Source organism: Pogona vitticeps, chromosome 2 (genome assembly GCF_051106095.1).
Source record: "Pogona vitticeps strain Pit_001003342236 chromosome 2, PviZW2.1, whole genome shotgun sequence".
Taxonomy (NCBI): Eukaryota; Metazoa; Chordata; class Lepidosauria; order Squamata; family Agamidae; genus Pogona; species Pogona vitticeps.
In genome coordinates, this window is record NC_135784.1 from 30188823 (window position 1) to 30205498 (window position 16676).

General features: G+C 46.7%; 1 protein-coding gene across 6 annotated transcripts in view; it reads left to right on the forward strand.

Annotated features, from left to right (window-relative positions):
- LOC110071027 (uncharacterized) overlaps positions 1 to 16204 on the forward strand; it is a 41982-nt gene extending 25778 nt beyond the window's left edge. For all 6 annotated transcript variants that reach the window (XM_078388712.1, XM_078388715.1, XM_078388716.1 and 3 more), the window contains 3 exons: positions 1862 to 2073; positions 9575 to 9672; positions 10708 to 16204. In XM_078388712.1, the coding sequence (XP_078244838.1) occupies positions 1862 to 2073; positions 9575 to 9672; positions 10708 to 10864 (467 nt within the window). In that variant the 3' untranslated portion in view covers positions 10865 to 16204. The remainder of the gene's footprint in view (positions 1 to 1861; positions 2074 to 9574; positions 9673 to 10707) is intronic.
- Positions 16205 to 16676: the final 472 nt, after the last annotated feature.

The following is a 16676-nucleotide window of genomic DNA, read 5'->3' on the forward strand; positions in this document are numbered from 1 at the left end:
AGTTTCGTGGGATCAGTGGCATAGTCTGTGTTGCCAGCACCTGAGGCAAATATTGTGCCCCCTCAAAGTTGCCTTGGAAAGGGGCCCAGCGCTGGCAGAGCCCTCTCCTCACACCACCCCCTCCATGTGGCCCACCTGCTTTGTTTGCACCAGGGGAGGTAGGCCAGGCCACTCTGGGCCCCTGTCTCCAAGGAGGTGAGTCCTACCAGCTGTTGTCAAACCCGGCCACCATGGCCTTCCCAGAGGGGGAAACAAAGAAAGTGAGCAAGCTAGCAAGTGAGGCAGCTCCAGCCAGAAGAGGGTCAGCATGGGGAAGCAAGGCTCGTGGGCTTTCTCGCCCACTGTGCGCTTCAACTCACCCAACGGCTCCATGGCGCGCGAGCGCACGTGTGTGGGATTAAAGACAGAAGTACAACTATAGTTTGATTATGAGATCAAGTGCTAGCAAGTTTGTGTGAGGGACGGGATTAATCACCGAATGATGGCATTCGTGTTTGGCCTACCTTGGATGTTTCACCTGAGACCACTGTTAACTGTTCAGGGTTAACAGAAAAAATGAAATTGATTTGAAAAAAAAATGTACCATATCTAAACAAGAACTGCAACTTAAAATTATTCTAAGATTTGATAGTACAGCAGGGAAAAAAAGGTATGCTTTTTTTTAAGTTTGGATGGAACGATAATAGAAAATGATGTCTCTCCAACAGCAAAAAATGGTCCTTGAATATCTTGGAGGAAAGTAACTCAAAATTATTTATTTATTATTCTTGTATTGTTCAATTTGTATCCTACTTTTCTCCCTTTACACAGGGATTCAAGGTGGCTCCGCCACAATTGGTATAATCTCATTGGTTCCTTGACTTCCTGTAGACAGGAATGTATCCCTGATTCCATGTAATTAGCCTGCGGAAACAGTGGGGGACAAGTATTGAAGAAGTATTGAAAATAAAGAATATAAGAACATTTTGGCATATTAAGGACTAACTACTATGTTTTAATGTCAGCATTCGTGGACAACTCCACTTCTTCAGACAGCAGGGGAGTGGACTAGTCCACTAAAGTTCACATTATAATACAGCAGTTAGTTCTTAAGATACCACGGCATTTTTGTCTTCTCTTTTTATTTTTCTTTCAGTTTTGCCTGATGTGCTTGCGCAGGTTAATACAGCTACCTGTTCTATAACTACAAGTACAGTGTTGCCCCGCATAGCGACAATAATCCGTTCTGGAAAAATCGCGCTATGTGGATTCGTCACTATACGGAACAAAAAAGCCCATAGGAATGCATTAAAACACGTTTAATGTGTTCCTATGGGCAAAAAACTCACAGTTATGTAAAAATCCTCCATACGGCCGCCATTTTCACTGTCTGGTAAGCGAGGAATGGGCGCAAAAACACAGAGGGTGGCCATTTTAATTACCCGGTGGCCATTTTGGGAGCGCTGATCAGCTGTTCTATAAACATCGCTATGCGAAAATCAGTAAGCGAAACAGCTTACCGATCATCACAAAACGATCTTTTACCATTTAAAACATTGCAATGTGATTGCAAAAAACCATCGCTATGCGGATTCGTCGTTAAACGAAGCGCTTGTTAAGCGAGGCACCACTGTATTGAAGAAAGATGAATAGCTTAAATAAGAGGCTTGTGCAATTAAAACTGAAACATGCACCTATGTATTTTGTGCTCAAGATTGCATTTGAAGACATCTTGAGAAAGCATGCTAGGCTCTACTCGGATTCAAATGATTTCAATCTACATTCATGGTGTGTATATGTGTGTGTGTGTGTGAGAGAGAGAGAGAACATGCCTATGTGCGTGCATACACACTGATGAGTGAATTCTTTGTCTCTTTCTCAGTTGCACTCAGGCATGAGCAGGGATGTAGACCTGAGCACCCTCATGTTCCCTCTGCTCCTTGTGATCCATGCCCTGGAAACGACTGGATTTTTTCTCTAGGGAAATGCTACTTTTTTTCCGAGGAAGAAAAAGACTGGAATTCAAGTAAAGCCTTCTGCTTGTCACATAATAGCTCACTAGCTAAGATTGAAAAAGAACGACCTAAAGAAAAGGTAAGAAAAGCAGATATTTGGTCTGTCACAAACTGGTTGTTTCGCATGGAATGACTGTGGCTTTATTGGCAAAAGTATAAGGATATTGACAATATATAAGGATATTGACAATGCAGACTTCATTCTTATTTAAAAAAGGTCAGGCTCAATGCTTTTCGACTGTGGCCTTCTTCAGGAGCTAAGCATAGACTAAAAATAAATGTTAACTTAGAAACAGCCAGCTAGGGATAGTTACAACTCTTCCCCCCTCCCCTTTTCTATACTGTATGAAAAATTAGTGAATATGCACATAGCAAGATCAATAAACTAGTATAGATTAATGACAGCATTTAAGATACATGTGAGGCTTTTAGAACATTTGCTTCTCATTTGGTCTATACCAGCTCCAACACTGATGCAAAGTGCAAATACAGAAGGAATGTATTCTCAGATGGCAGACGAGTCACTGTCCTTGAGATAATCACTGAGGCAATGCAGGTTGTGCTACATAAAAAGGACGAGAAATCTATTCCTTCATTTAGCCCCTAAAGTCAGCCTCAATATCCAGTCAATTTCCCTTTTCACTAGAGACCTCTCCTACCTCACAGGAACCATATCTACAATGTTGTATTATGAAGTCTCTTACTGTGTGGTTAAATTCTATGAAGTGGCTGACAAGAGGACTTCTATTTCTTAAATTACTCAGATGTTCTCCCATTCGTGTCTTAAGAGGTCTAGAGGTCTTCCTGAAACGTGTCAAGCCTGAGCTTTTTAGTTAAGAATCAAGTCTGTGTTGTCAATATTCTTATACATCTTGAGACCCAGTTTCCCATTTGTACTTTTGCCACCGATGGATGTACCAGTTCCCTCTGCTTTGTGGATTTATCGGCCATGCTCAGACATTATGTTGTTGTTATGTGCCATCAAGTCCCTTCTGACTTATAGTGACTCTGTGAATGAGCAATATCCAAAGTGTCCTGTCTTCAACAGCTCAGATCCTGCAGACTCAAGTCTGTGACTTCTTTTAGGGAGTCAGCCAATTCAATGTCCCATCTAATTGTCATTTCCACTAAACAGAAGCCTCGCCTTGGGTGTGTGTGGAGGGGTGGGGCTTCATCTGAAATAGGAAGTAAACAATCTGGCTGCCAACTGCCCATGAGCAGCTCTGATGCAGCTTTGTGCACCTGAACATCTGTGGATCTTAGAGGGAACCTTGAGTCCGTCTCATATTTGGTCTCCCTCTTTTCCTGCTGCCTTCCACCTTTCCTAGCATTATTGTCTTTTCCGGTGAATCCTGGCTTCTCATCATGTGCCGAAAGTAGGACAGCCTCAGCTTCAACATTTTTGCCTCCAGAGAGAATTCAGGCTTGATTTGTTTGTGTTTCTAGCAATCCAGGGCATACACAAAGCACCGCATTCAAACAAATCCATTTTTTTCCTGCCAGGTTTCTTAACTGTCTAGATTTCACATCCATACACGAGCATATGAGAGTGTGGATTATCTGGGCCTTGATCTCCAGTTGACACATCCTTACACTTGATGATCTCTTCTAGTTCTTTCTAGTCTCAGTCTAATGATTTCTTGGCTGCAGTCTCCAAACGGATTGGTGCCTGAACCAAAGTATATAAAATATGAAACTATTTCAATTTCTTCTTTGTCAAAGATAAAATTGTGTAGTTCTTCTGTTCTGTCTTATTTTTGTCTTCTTCATGTTCAGGTGCAGTCCTGCTTTGGCACTTTCTTCTTTCACTTCCCTTAGCAGTCATTTCAAGTCATTGCTGCTTTCTGCCAGTAAGATCATGTCATATGAATATCTTAAATTGTTGATGTTCTTCCATCAATTTTCACTCCTCCTTCATCTGAATTGAGAGCAGCTTTATGTATGATATGTCTTGTGTACAGATTAAACAGATAAGGGGATTAAAATGCACCCTTCTCTGACACCTTTGCCTATAGGAAATCATTCGGTCTCTCCATATTCTGTCCTAATGGTAGCTTTATGTCCACAATACATATTGTGCATCAGGACAATCAGGTGGTGAGGTACACCTGTTTCTTTCAGAACCACCCATAATTTCTCATGATATACACAGTCAAAGGCTTAGACTAATGATCTTCTGAAATTCTTTGGTGCACTCCAGTAGCCAGTGGATATCTGCAATGAGATCTCAAGTGCCGTATGTCAGCCTTGTGGCGCAGTGGTTAAACTGCTGTACTGCAGGCAAAACTGTGCTCACGACCCGGGGTTCAATCCCAGGTAGCCGGCTCAAGGTTGACTCAGACTTCTATCCTTCCGAGGTCAGTAAAATGAGTACCCAGCTCACGGGGGGGGGGGGGGGGCAATGTGTAACCTGCATAATTAACTTGTAAACTGCCCAGAGAGTGCTTGAAGCACTATGGGGCGGTATATAAGCAGCATGCTTTGCTTTTGCTTTTTTAAAGCTTCAACAGGTATCTTGTGCTCCATATAAGGTAAAAATCTTTGTTGCAATAACTTGAACATCACTTTGCTTACACGAGAAAATAAAGCAATCTCCTATAGTTACTGCACTCTTTGGTGTCTCCTTTTTTAGGGATTGGAATGTATATCGAGCATTTCCAGTCTGTGATCCATTGTTTTGTTTTCCATATTTGTTGATATATTCTTGTTAGGATTTTGACAGATTCCTTCTCTGTCGCTGCAAACAGTTCCATAGGTATTCTATCTACTTCCAGTGATCTATTTCTTCCTAATGCTTTCAAAGCAGCTTTTATTTCCCTTTTGGGAATCACAGGTTCTTCATCATAGGCCTTCTCTTCAAAAGAATCTGTCCTCCTTTCATCCCTTCTGTATAGGTCTTCAGTATACTATTTCCACCATCTCTTTATTTTCTCCTGGTCAGATAGTGTGCATCCATTCCTTTTGGCCATTCAGCATTCCTAATCCAGACTTGAATTCCCCTTTTATGTCATGTGTTTTCTTATTTATTTATTTATTTATTTATTTATTTATTTATTTATTTATTCATTCATTCATTCATTCATTCATTCATTCATTCATTCATTCATTTATTTATTTATTTATTTATTTATTTATTTATTTATTTAATATCCCGCCTATCTGGTCGTGTTAGGACCACTCTAGGCGGCTAACATCAAAAAGAATAATACAATAATATACATATAAAAACCAATTTACATAACAAAAGATACTAAACATAATAGGAGAGCTATAGGGGAAGGGAAAAGTCATCAGGGATTATCTATTGGGAAGGCCTGCCTAAACATCCATGTTTTTAATTGTTTCTTAAAACTACCCAGCGAGGGAGCCACGCGAATCTCAGGAGGGAAATTGTTCCAGAGACGAGGAGCCACCGCCGAGAAGGCCCGATTTCTAGTCTTTTCCTTTCAGGCCTCCCTTGGCGTTAGGCTCCTCAGCCTCATCTCCTGGCTCGCACGAGTGACACGGGTAGATCTTGGTGGGAGAAGGCGTTCCGCCAAGTATCGAGGTCCTAAACCATTTAGGGCTTTATACGTGAGCATCAACACTTTGAAGTCGATGCGGAATCGGATGGGCAGCCAATGCAGTGCGGCCAAAGTGGCCGAAATATGTTGGTATTTTCTCACTCCACTGAGTAATCTGGCCGCCGCGTTCTGCACCACCTGTAGTTTCCGCAGCAACCTCAAAGGTAGCCGCGGTAGAGCGCATTACAGTGGTCTAATCTTGAGATTACGAGCGCATGCACCAAGGTAGTAAGCGCCCCCACATCAAGGTAGGATCGCAGCTGGGCTATCCGCCTGAGATGAAAAAAGGCGGTATGGACCACGGACGCCACCTGGGATTCCATAGTGAGCGCCGGGTCCAGATGGATCCCCAGGCTGCAGACCCCATCCTTGGCGGAGAGGGTCACCCTCCCAAAAATGAGGGAGTTTCCCAAATCGCCCACTGTGGGGGCACCCACCCTCAGTACCTCCGTCTTGTCCAGGTTCAGCCTCAGCCCGTTCTCCTGCATCCATTCCAGTACAGTCTCCAGGCAGCGCTGAAGGGACAGAACGGCATCTCCTGCAGTAGATGAAAAGGAGATGTAGAGCTGCGTGTCATCCACATACTGATGACACAATGCTCCACACCACCTGATGACCCCACCCAGCGGCCTCATATAGATGTTAAACAGCATTGGGGAGATGATCGACCCCTGTGGGACCCCACAATTAAGGCTCCACGGGGCCGAGACACTCTCCCCAAGTTGTACTCTCTGGGGGCGGTCCTCCAAGAAGGAGCGGAGCCAGGCCAAAGCCCAGCCACCTATTCCCAACTCGGAGAGCCTCCCCAGGAGGATACCGTGGGCAATGGTATCAAAGGCCGCTAAGATATCTAGGAGGACCAGCAGAGACAATTTGCCCCTGTCGGCCTCCCTCAGTAGGTCATCACACAGGGCGACCAATGCCGTTTCTGTACCGTGGCGCAGCCTGAAGCCTGACTGGAATGGATCCAGGGCATCTGTTTCATCCAGGAGCGCCTGAAGCTGATTGGCCACCACCCTCTCGACTACCTTGCTTAAGAAAGAAACATTGGCGACGGGCCTATAATTGCCAATTTTGTCCGCCGCCAAACTAGGTTTCTTTCTAATGGGCCTAATGAGTGTGTCCTTGAGGGCAGAAGGAAATCTGCCCTCAAGGAAAGACCCATTAATTATTACAGTGGCCCATTCCGTTGTTAAGGACCTGGCTGCCTTGATTAGCCAGGCCGGGCAAGGGTCAAGGGAGGAGGTGGTGGCATGGCAGCGGTCAAGCGCCCTGGCCACAGTATCGGGCATGACAGGCTGAAAGGAGTCAAAAATCACCGGGCAAGATGGAGCGCTGGATATCTCAGCTCGACTCACTGTATTCAAAAAAGGAGAGAGGTCCTGGCGGATGGCCTCCACTTTTGATTTAAAAAATGCTGCAAATTGGTCGGGTGAGAAACTAGGGGGAGGCCCATCACTCTGACCAATTCCGGATAGATCACGTACTATACGGAATAACTCTGCCTGCTGATTGGATGCTTCGCTTATCCGGTTAGTGAGATATGTTTGACTGGCAGCCTTCACCTTAGCCAGATAAAGGTTAGTAGCGACCTTGACAGCTATACAATTGAAATCTGTCGGGTCCTTTCTCCATCTGTGCTCTAGCCGTCTCCTGACCCGCTTCGATGCCCGAAGATCCTGGTTAAACCAGGGCGCCGGGCGGTCTCTGCGGCGGAGAGGGTGTTTAGGAGCGATCATGTCTACGGCACTAGCCGCGGAGGTGAACCAGCCAGTGACCAGATCCTCGACAGGAGCATCAGCCAGGTCAGCCGTAACCCCTTTCATGGCTTCCTGGAATCCCATCGGATCCAGTAGCCTTCGAGGGCGGACCATAACAATGGGTCCCTGCTCCCTGCGAGGGGGCAGAGCCATTTTGAGGGTGCATTTTATCAGGTGGTGATCCGACCATGACAAGGGTACCGACTCGAGGTCAGTCACCATCGGACCACTCTCGCTCCCGTTGGTGGAAAAGACCAGGTCTAGTTTGTGGCCACCCACGTGTGTAGGGCCGTTGACATGTCGGGACATGTTCAAGAAGGCCATGGTCTCCAGGAACTCAAGAGCTGGCCCGGAAGTCTCTGCCCCCGCATGGACGTTGAAGTCCCCCAAAACCAATAGCTTCGGGGAACCAGCAGTGCCACAGAAGCAAAGTCCACCAGCTCCGGTAGGGAAATGACTGGGTCACGGGGAGCATGGTAACCCAGCAAGATCCCAATACCATCCCTGGCCCCACTCGACACGTGGAGAGCCTCAAGATCCGGCTTTACCACCGAGGAGCGCCTAGCTACCTCTAAGGTGGATTTATAGACAATGGCTACTACCCCCCCGACCCTCCAGTCTACCCTGGTGTTGGACAGCATAACCGGGTGGACAGATGAGAGCTAGGGGGGACCCCCCTCTCCGCCAATCCATGTTTCAGTTATGCAGGCCAGGTCTGCATCTTCCTCCAGGATGAGGTCGTAGATTAGCTGGACCTTGTTAGATACAGACCTGGCATTCAACAACACCAGGCGTAGAGTGGAGGGCTGACTGATCTGGCTACCTCGATACTGGGGGTTGGACACCGTCTCAGAACAATGAACAGGTATTAAGCATCTGTCCCTTCTTCTTCTAACATGAGCAGGGATGGCACCAACGCGATATCTCCCCCTACCCGTGACCACCGAGATGTTTTGGGACCCCTCGCTGGGAGGGCAGGCCTTCCATTCCATGACCAAGAAAAGAAAAGAGAAGAGAAAAGGGAAGGGAGGGAGAAAAAGGAATGAGGGGAGGAAGAGGGGAAAAATATAACTGAATATGAACAACAACAACAAAAATTAATAAATCATATATAGTGCAAAAAAGTAACAATAATATACATACATAAACCAATACAGTGTAATAATAATAAATTTAAAAGAATAAATAAATAAATAAAAATTACTAATGACAATGGAAGAGATCTCTTCTCCTTTTGCCTTCCTATATTTCTTTGCAATAGTTTTTATAATAGTTCTCTTCATCTCTACATGACACTCAATGAAAAACTGCACTCAGGGTTCTGACCCTATTTCTGTCACCATTTACTTCTGACTCTTGTCTGTCTTTTGATTTTCATCCCCTATGGCCTGACATGGGGAGCCCCCTACAGGAGCAGTTGTCCTGGGTGCAAAATTTTTAGGGGACCCAAAATTGCTGCCCTTTCATGCCCACTGCACTCTGTCTTGCCACTGGGCTGTCTCAGGTGGCTCCATCTATCTGTCCTCTCTTCTTCCCTCCCTCCCACCATGGCTTCCCTCTCTGCCTGTTGAACGCGGCACTGGGCAACAATGGGGAGTAGATTGCCTTGTGAAGGAGCACAAGCCAGTTGCCTCTGTCTGACACCCCTTTCCAGGATTGGTAGAGGAGATGTGGTGGCAGTGGCTGCTGATGGACAGCTGGAGCCACGTAGGCTAGGCTGGGGGCATCGAGGATGCTGGTGGATGGAGCTGAGTGCAGCTGTGTGAGCCCCTGGCTGGGGCAGCAGCAGTGGCAGGTCCAAGGGTTAGGGGGTGCAATACCTGCTGCCAACCCGTGCTACTCCATTGTTTCTTCCATCTGTCATTAATAAGAAGCTTTCTCAATTTAAATGCAAAAGATCCCGCCAAGATGTTTATTTTATCTTCATTCTTTTAAAATTGCATACATCACTTCCTATCCTTCTGTGGCCATGGTTTAACTCTTAGTTCCTGCCCAGTCCAAGAAAGCAGAAACTCTGTTTAATAAAGTATTTATTGTTTTCGCTTTAAAATTTTATATAATGTTGATACCTATGTGTATAAAGGATCCCAGAATCATAGAACTGTATAGTTGGAAGGATCAAACAGTATAATCTCGTAAACCTCACTGATGAAGAAAATTAACAACCCTATGTTGAGTTATAATGTAGTTGGCCTGTGACTCCAGCAGTTTGGTGTTCTGACATCAATATCGCTCTCTCTTTTTTTGGTACTTAAAGGCTTTTTTGAAACGTCAAATAGGCAAAGAAGCCTTTTGGATAGGTCTCACGAGGCGGAATGATAAAAGCTGGGAATGGGAGGATGGAGAAGATGCAAGGTGAGTCTTTATTATCATTTAATCCTCAGCAGTAACACCTCAAATTGAGATATTTCTGAGGGGCAACTCTTCATATCATTGTTTCTGAGGCAGCTGCTTATTCGAGGAAAATAATTTTGAATTAAATGTCGTAACTCAAATGAAGCTGAAGGTTTTTATTTGTTTGTTTGTTTGTTTGTTTGTTTGTTTGTTTGTTTATTGTAAGTATATACACAGTACTGTATACCCATACAATGAAATTCACAGACATCCAGAGACCAGACACATGCAGACACATAAAATTCCCCAAACACTCCCCACCCACTAAAACTCCCCCACTAAAAATACAAATATCTACGCCGCAGGCCAAGTAACACAGTCCAGCTAACTATTCACTACTGGTGGTCTTTAAGTTCATTATTAAGTGCAATTATAGCTCTGGGATAAAAACTATTCAGAAAACGTGTGGTCCGAGTCTTAATTGTTCTATATCTTCTGCCAGACGGCAACAGTTCAAAAAAGTTATAAGCAGGATGGAAAGAGTCTCTCAGGATGCTGTGTGACTTCCTTAGACAGCGAGATGTGAAGATGTCATCCAGGGTTGGTAGCTGGAGCCCGATGATATTCTGGGCAATTTTAATGGTTCTCTGTAGAGCTTTTTTGTCTGCTACAGAGCTACTCCCAAACCATGCCAGAATGCCATAGGTTAGGACACTCTCAATGGTGCTACGATAGTATGACAGAAGTAAATGCTGAGATAAATGTATTTTAGGATGAATGTATATAAAATAAATATTTCAGCATATGATATTTTAAAGTCCCCATTTAGCTAGAAGAAACGAGGCACTTCAATATTTCTAGGATAAATTGGTAGGAATCCATTATTCAGTATAAACAGTTCACCAACAGGTATATAAGAAATATAGCAGGGATGGCACTTTATTCCCATCTCTCTCTCTCTCTCTCTCTCTCTCTCTCTCTGTGTATGTGTGTGTGCGTGTGTGTGTTTCCCAATTCCAAGTAACTGAGCTCCATTGACTACATTTTGGTTTGTAGGTTGGATGTCATCGGAGATGGGTCATCCTGTGCTTGTCTCAATGATCCCAAAGACATAGAAGCCAGTTCTTCAAAATGCAGCCAAAAACATCGTTGGATCTGCATATCTGAACCACTTAAAAATACAAAAGCAATTTTGAAGAAGGATGGAGTGTAGCAAGAGAACCATTCTAAAGTTGGTGCTGTTGAATGCCAGCTCTGTGTCCAACAAGGCCCAGGTGATTTACGACCTTATCCTGGAGGAGGACACAGACCTGGCATGCATAACCGAGACATGGATTACCGGGGAAGGAGGTCCCCCCCCGGCTCTCATCTGCCCGCCTGGTTATGCCATCCAGCACCAAGGTAGACTGGAGGGGCAGGAGGGAGTAGCCATTGTTTATAAATCCATCTTGGAGGTTACTAGGCACTCCTCGGTGGTAAAGTCAGGTCTTGAGGCGCCCCATGTGTCGACTGGGGCCAGGGATGGTATTGGGATTTTGCTGGGTTACCGCACTTCCCACGACCCAGCCACTTCCCTTCTGGAGCTGGCTGACTTTGTCTCCGCAGTGGTGTTGGGGTCCCTGAGGCTTTTGGTTTTGGGTGACTTCAACATTCATGCAGAGGCAGAGACTTCAGGGCCAGCTCTTGAGTTCTTGGAAACCATGGCTTCCTTGAACATGTCCCAACATGTCAGCGGCCCCACCCACGTGGGTGGTCACATGTTAGACCTGTTTTTTTTCGACCAATTGGAGTGAGTGTGGTCTGATGGTGACTGACCTCGTGTTGGTCCCCTTGTCATGGTCAGATCACTACCTAATAAAATGTAACCCCACAGTGGCTCTCCCCCCTTGCAGGAGCAGGGACCTATTGTCATGGTCCGCCCTCGAAGGCTATTGGATCCTGTTGGATTCCAGGATGCCATGAGAGGGGTTACAGCTGACCTGGCTGGCGCTCCTGTCGAGGCTCTGGTAGATAGCTGGTTCACTGCTGCCTCCAGGGCTATAGACACGATTGTGCCTAAATGCCCTCTCCACCGCAGAGCTCGACCTGCACCCTGGTTTAGCCAGGACCTCTGAGTGATGAAGCGGCTTAGGAGATGGCTAGAGCATAGGTGGATAGCTGTCAGGGTCGCTACTAACCTTTACCTTACTAAGGAAAAGGCTGCTAGTCATGCATACTTCGCTAACCGGATAAGCGAAGTTTCCAACCAGCAGGCGGAATTATTCTGTATAGTACGTGACCTAACCGGAACTGGTCTGAGTGACGGGCCTCCCCCTAGTTTTTCACCAGACCAGTTTGCAGCATTTTTAAAATCTAAAGTGGAGGCCATCCGCCGGGAGCTCTTTCCTTTTTTGAATACATTGAATTGAGCTGAGATGTCCAGCGCTCATTTTCAGCCTGTGATGCCAGATACTGTGGATACAGTGCTTGATCGCTTTTGAGCCTCCACCTCCTCCCTTGACCCTTGCCCGGCCTGGCTAATCAAAGCAGCCAGGCCGATAACAACAGAATGGGCCACAGCAATAATTAATGGGTCTTTTCTTGAGGGCAGGTTTCCCTTTGCCCTCAAGTAGACACTCATTAGGCCCATAAGAAAGAAACTTAATTCGCCGGCGGATGAAATTGGCAATTATAGGCCCGTTGCCAATGTTTCTTTCATTAGCAATGTGCTCATGAGGGTGGTGGCTGACGAGCTTCAGGCACATTTGGATGAAACAGATGCCCTGGATCAATTTTAGTCAGGCTTCAGGCCGTGCCACAGTACAGAGACAGCATTGGTCACCCTGTATGATGACCTGTTGAGGGAGGACGACAGGGGTAAAATATCTCTGTTGTTCCTCCTCAACATCTCGGCGGCCTTTGATACCGTCGATCACGGTATCCTCCTGGGGAGGCACTCTGAGTTGGGAATCGGTGGCTTGGCTCTTGCCTGGTTCCATTCCTTCTTGGAGGACAGCCCCCAGAGAGTACAGCTTGAGGAGAGTGTTTTGGCCCCGTGGACTCTCAATTGTGGGGTTCCGCAGTGGTTGATCATTTCCCCAATGTTGTTTAACATCTATATGAGGCTGCTGGGTGGGGTCATCAGGGGGTGTGGGGCACCGTGTCATCAATATACTGATGACACCCAGCTCTACATCTCCTTTTCACCAACTGCAAGTGATGCCACTCTGTCCCTACAGCACTGCCTGGGGACCGTACTGCAATCGATGCAGGAAAACGGGCTGAGGCTGAACCCAGACTAGACGGAGGTTCTGAGGGTGGGTGACCCCACTGTTGGCAGTCTGGGTGACTCTCTCTCATTTGGGGTGGTGGTGGCCCTGGCCGCAAAGAATGGAGTTTGCAGTCTGAGGATCCATCTGGGCCCGGCGCTCACAATTGAAATGCAAGTGCCGTTGGTGGTCCGCACTGCCTTCTTCCACCTTTGGGGGATAGCCGGCTGCAACCCTATCTTGATGTGGGGGCGCTCACCCCCTTGGTGCATGCGCTCGTAATCTCAAGTTTAGATCACTGTAACACGCTCTATGTGGGGCTACCTTTGAGGCTAATCCGGAAACTCCAAGTGGTGCAGAATGCGGCAGCCAGACTCCTTAGTGAAGTGAGAAAACACCAACATATTTCTCCTGTTCTGGCCGCACTGCTTTGGCTGCCCATTCGGTTCCGCATTGACTTATTTATTTATTTATTTATTTATTTAATTTATATGCCGCCCACTCTACCCAGAGGTCTCTGGGCGGCTTACAATAATTAAAAATTCAATACAATAAAATGATTAAAATACAATTAAAATACAATTAAAATACAATTAGAATTGCCATCATCAGGACCCACAGTTGTTATTTCAATTAAAAGCCTTCTGGAACAGGAAGGTTTTGACCTGGCGCCGAAATGTCATCAACGTTGGCGCCAGACGAATTTCAGTTGGGAGGGCGTTCCATAGTCTAGGGGCAGCTGCCGAGAAGGCCCTTTGTCTACAAGCCATCCCTCTTACCTCTTTGAGGGATGGCTCTTTCAAAAGGGCCCCCTGGCTAGATCTTAACTGCCGGGTAGGCTCATATGGAAGGAGGCGGTCCTTCAAGTATCCAGGGCCCAAGCCGTTTAGGGCTTTATATGTCAAAACAAGCACTTTGAATTGGGCTCGGGCAGCAACTGGTAACCAATGTAAATTGAACAGAATCGGCTTGATGTGATCTCTAGCGGCTCCACCACTCACCAGCCGCGCAGCTCGATTCTGGACCAGTTGCAGTCGCCGGACCGTCTTCAAAGGCAGCCCCCACGTAGAGCGCATTGCAATAATCTATACGAGATGTTACCAGTGCGTGTGTAACTGTCATGAGACTCCGCTCGTCCAGGTAGGGCCGCAGCTGGTATAATTTCCGCAGCTGAAGGAAGGCGCCTCTGGCCACCGAGTCCACCTGGGCTTCCAAAGTTAGACTGGGGTCCAGGAGCACCCCCAGGCTGCGGACCTGTCCCTTAGGGGGAGTGTAACCCCATTCAGGGCAGGGAAATGGCCCTCCAACCTGTCCGGTGAAGCACCCACTAACAGCACTTCCGTCTTGTCTGGATTGAGTTTCAATTTATTAACCCTCATCCAGTCCATTATCAGGTCCAGACACGAGTTCAGCACAGAAACTGCCTCACCTGGATTGGTGGAAAACGAGAGGTAGAGCTGAGTGTCGTCAGCATATTGCTGACTCCTCAGCCCAAACCTCCTGATGACCTCTCCCAGCGGTTTCATGTAGATGTTAAACAGCATGGGGGACAGTATCGAGCCCTGAGGAACCCCATGACATAAATGCCATGGGGCAGAGCAACTGTCCCCCAGCACCACCCTCTGGACACGGTCAGCTAGGAAGGAGTGGAACCACCGTAAAACAGTGCCCCCAACTCCTAACCCAGCCAGCCTATCCAGAAGGACACCATGGTCGATGGTGTCGAAAGCCGCTGAGAGGTCCAGGAGTATCAACAGGGTCACACTCCCCCTGTCTCTCTCCCGGCAAAGGTCATCATACAGGGCGACCAAGGCAGTCTCTGTACCAAAACCCGGCCTGAAACCCGATTGAAATGGATCCAGAAAATCTGTTTCATCCAACAGCACCTGGAGTTGCCCGGCCACAATCCGCTCCAACACTTTGCCCAAATAAGGGAGGTTTGCCACTGGTCGGTAGTTAACCACCAGCCTTGGGTCCAGGTTAGGCTTTTTAAGGAGTGGTCGAATTACCGCCTCTTTCAAGGCGGTAGGGACCACTCCCTCTCTCAAAGAGGCGTTCACAGCCTCCTGGACCCAGGTGCGAACCCCCCTGGCAGAACTTCCGATTAGCCAAGATGGGCAAGGGTCGAGCAGCGTGGTGGTAGAACGGACAGATCCAAGCACCTTGTCCACATCCTCGGGTCTCAACAATTGAAACTCATCCATTAAAGTTTGACCTAAGCACGGCACACTGGACACATCTTCCGATTTTGCAGTAACAGTGGAGTCCAGCCCACTGCGAATCTGAGCGATTTTTTCCTCAAAATGAATAGCAAACTCGTCACAGCGAGCTGATGAGCAGTCCGGGACCTCCACCAGATTTCCCGGTTGAAGAAGATCCCGGACCACCCGAAACAGCTCTGCTGGACGACATTCTGAGGAAGCAATGCGGCTGGAGAAATATTGCCGTTTCGCCAGCCGTATTGCCACGAAATAGGCCCGATAATGGGCTCTAAGTCGTGTTCAATCGGATTCCCAGCGGGACTTCCTCCACCTGCGCTCCAGCCGTCTCCCCTCTCGCTTCATCGCCCGCAGTTCAGAAGTATACCAAGGAGCTGTCTGGGCTCGGCGAGCAGGGAGAGGGCGCTTAGGCGCAATCGTGTCAACCGCCCGGGTCATCTCCCTATTCCATAGGGTGACCTGAGCTTCAACAGGAGCGCCGACCATATCAGACGGATAATCCCCCAGAGCATTCAGGAAACCATCCGGATCCATTAGTCTCCGGGGGCGGATCATCTTAATCGATCCCCCACCCTTGCAGAGGGAAGAAGAAGCTAATAGACTGAACTTGACCAGGAAGTGGTCTGACCATGACAATGGGGTCAAAGTGTTAATGCTGACTTATAAAGCCCTAAACGATTTAGGACCTCGATATTTGGTGGAACTCCTACTCCCACCAAGGTCTACCCATATCACCCACGTGAGTCAGGAGGTGAGGCTGAGGAGCCTGATGCCGAGAGAGGCCCATAAGGAAAGAATTAGAAACTGGGCCTTCTCAGTGGTGGCTCCTCGCCTCTGGAACAATCTCGCTCCAGTGATTTGTGCGGCCCGCTTGCTGGGTATCTTCAAAAACCAACTAAAAACATGGATGTTTGTGCAGGCCTTTCCTCCAGTTAACCCTTGATCACTCCTCTTTTCTTTGTGTATATTTGTATGTTTTTATCTATGTATTGGAAGCCGTCTATGTATTGGAAGCCGCCTAGAGTGGTCGGAAGACCAGATGGGCGGGGTGTAAATAAAATAAATAAATAAACTATGTATGCCTCATGTCATTTTTAATTGTATTTATTGTTTTATCTTTTTTACTGTAGTTAAATTGTTGTAAGCCACCCAGAGACCTTTGAGTAGTGTGGGTGTCATAATTAATAGATAGATAGACCTATGATTTTTGTTTTGTGATAGTAATTTGGTTCAGGCCCCAGTTCATTACAGTGACTACTCTAATCAGGTTTAGATCAGGATATGTAAAGGCGCATCTGCTGTCTGCTTGCTTATTAGGATTAACTGATAAACCACTGTTGGGTTTATCAGTTATAAATGCTCATATTTAAAAAATTATGAGCATTTTTAAAATAAAAAACCAGTAATTAAAATGAGTATACTGGGATTGCATTTGGGCCTGTGGGGGGCTGTGTGCGGCCCACTGGCTACATGTTGTCATCTCTGGACTAAGGCATTACTATTGTGGCTATTTTAAGATTCAGCTGAAACTAGATATTTTACTAAATGCATATAGTAA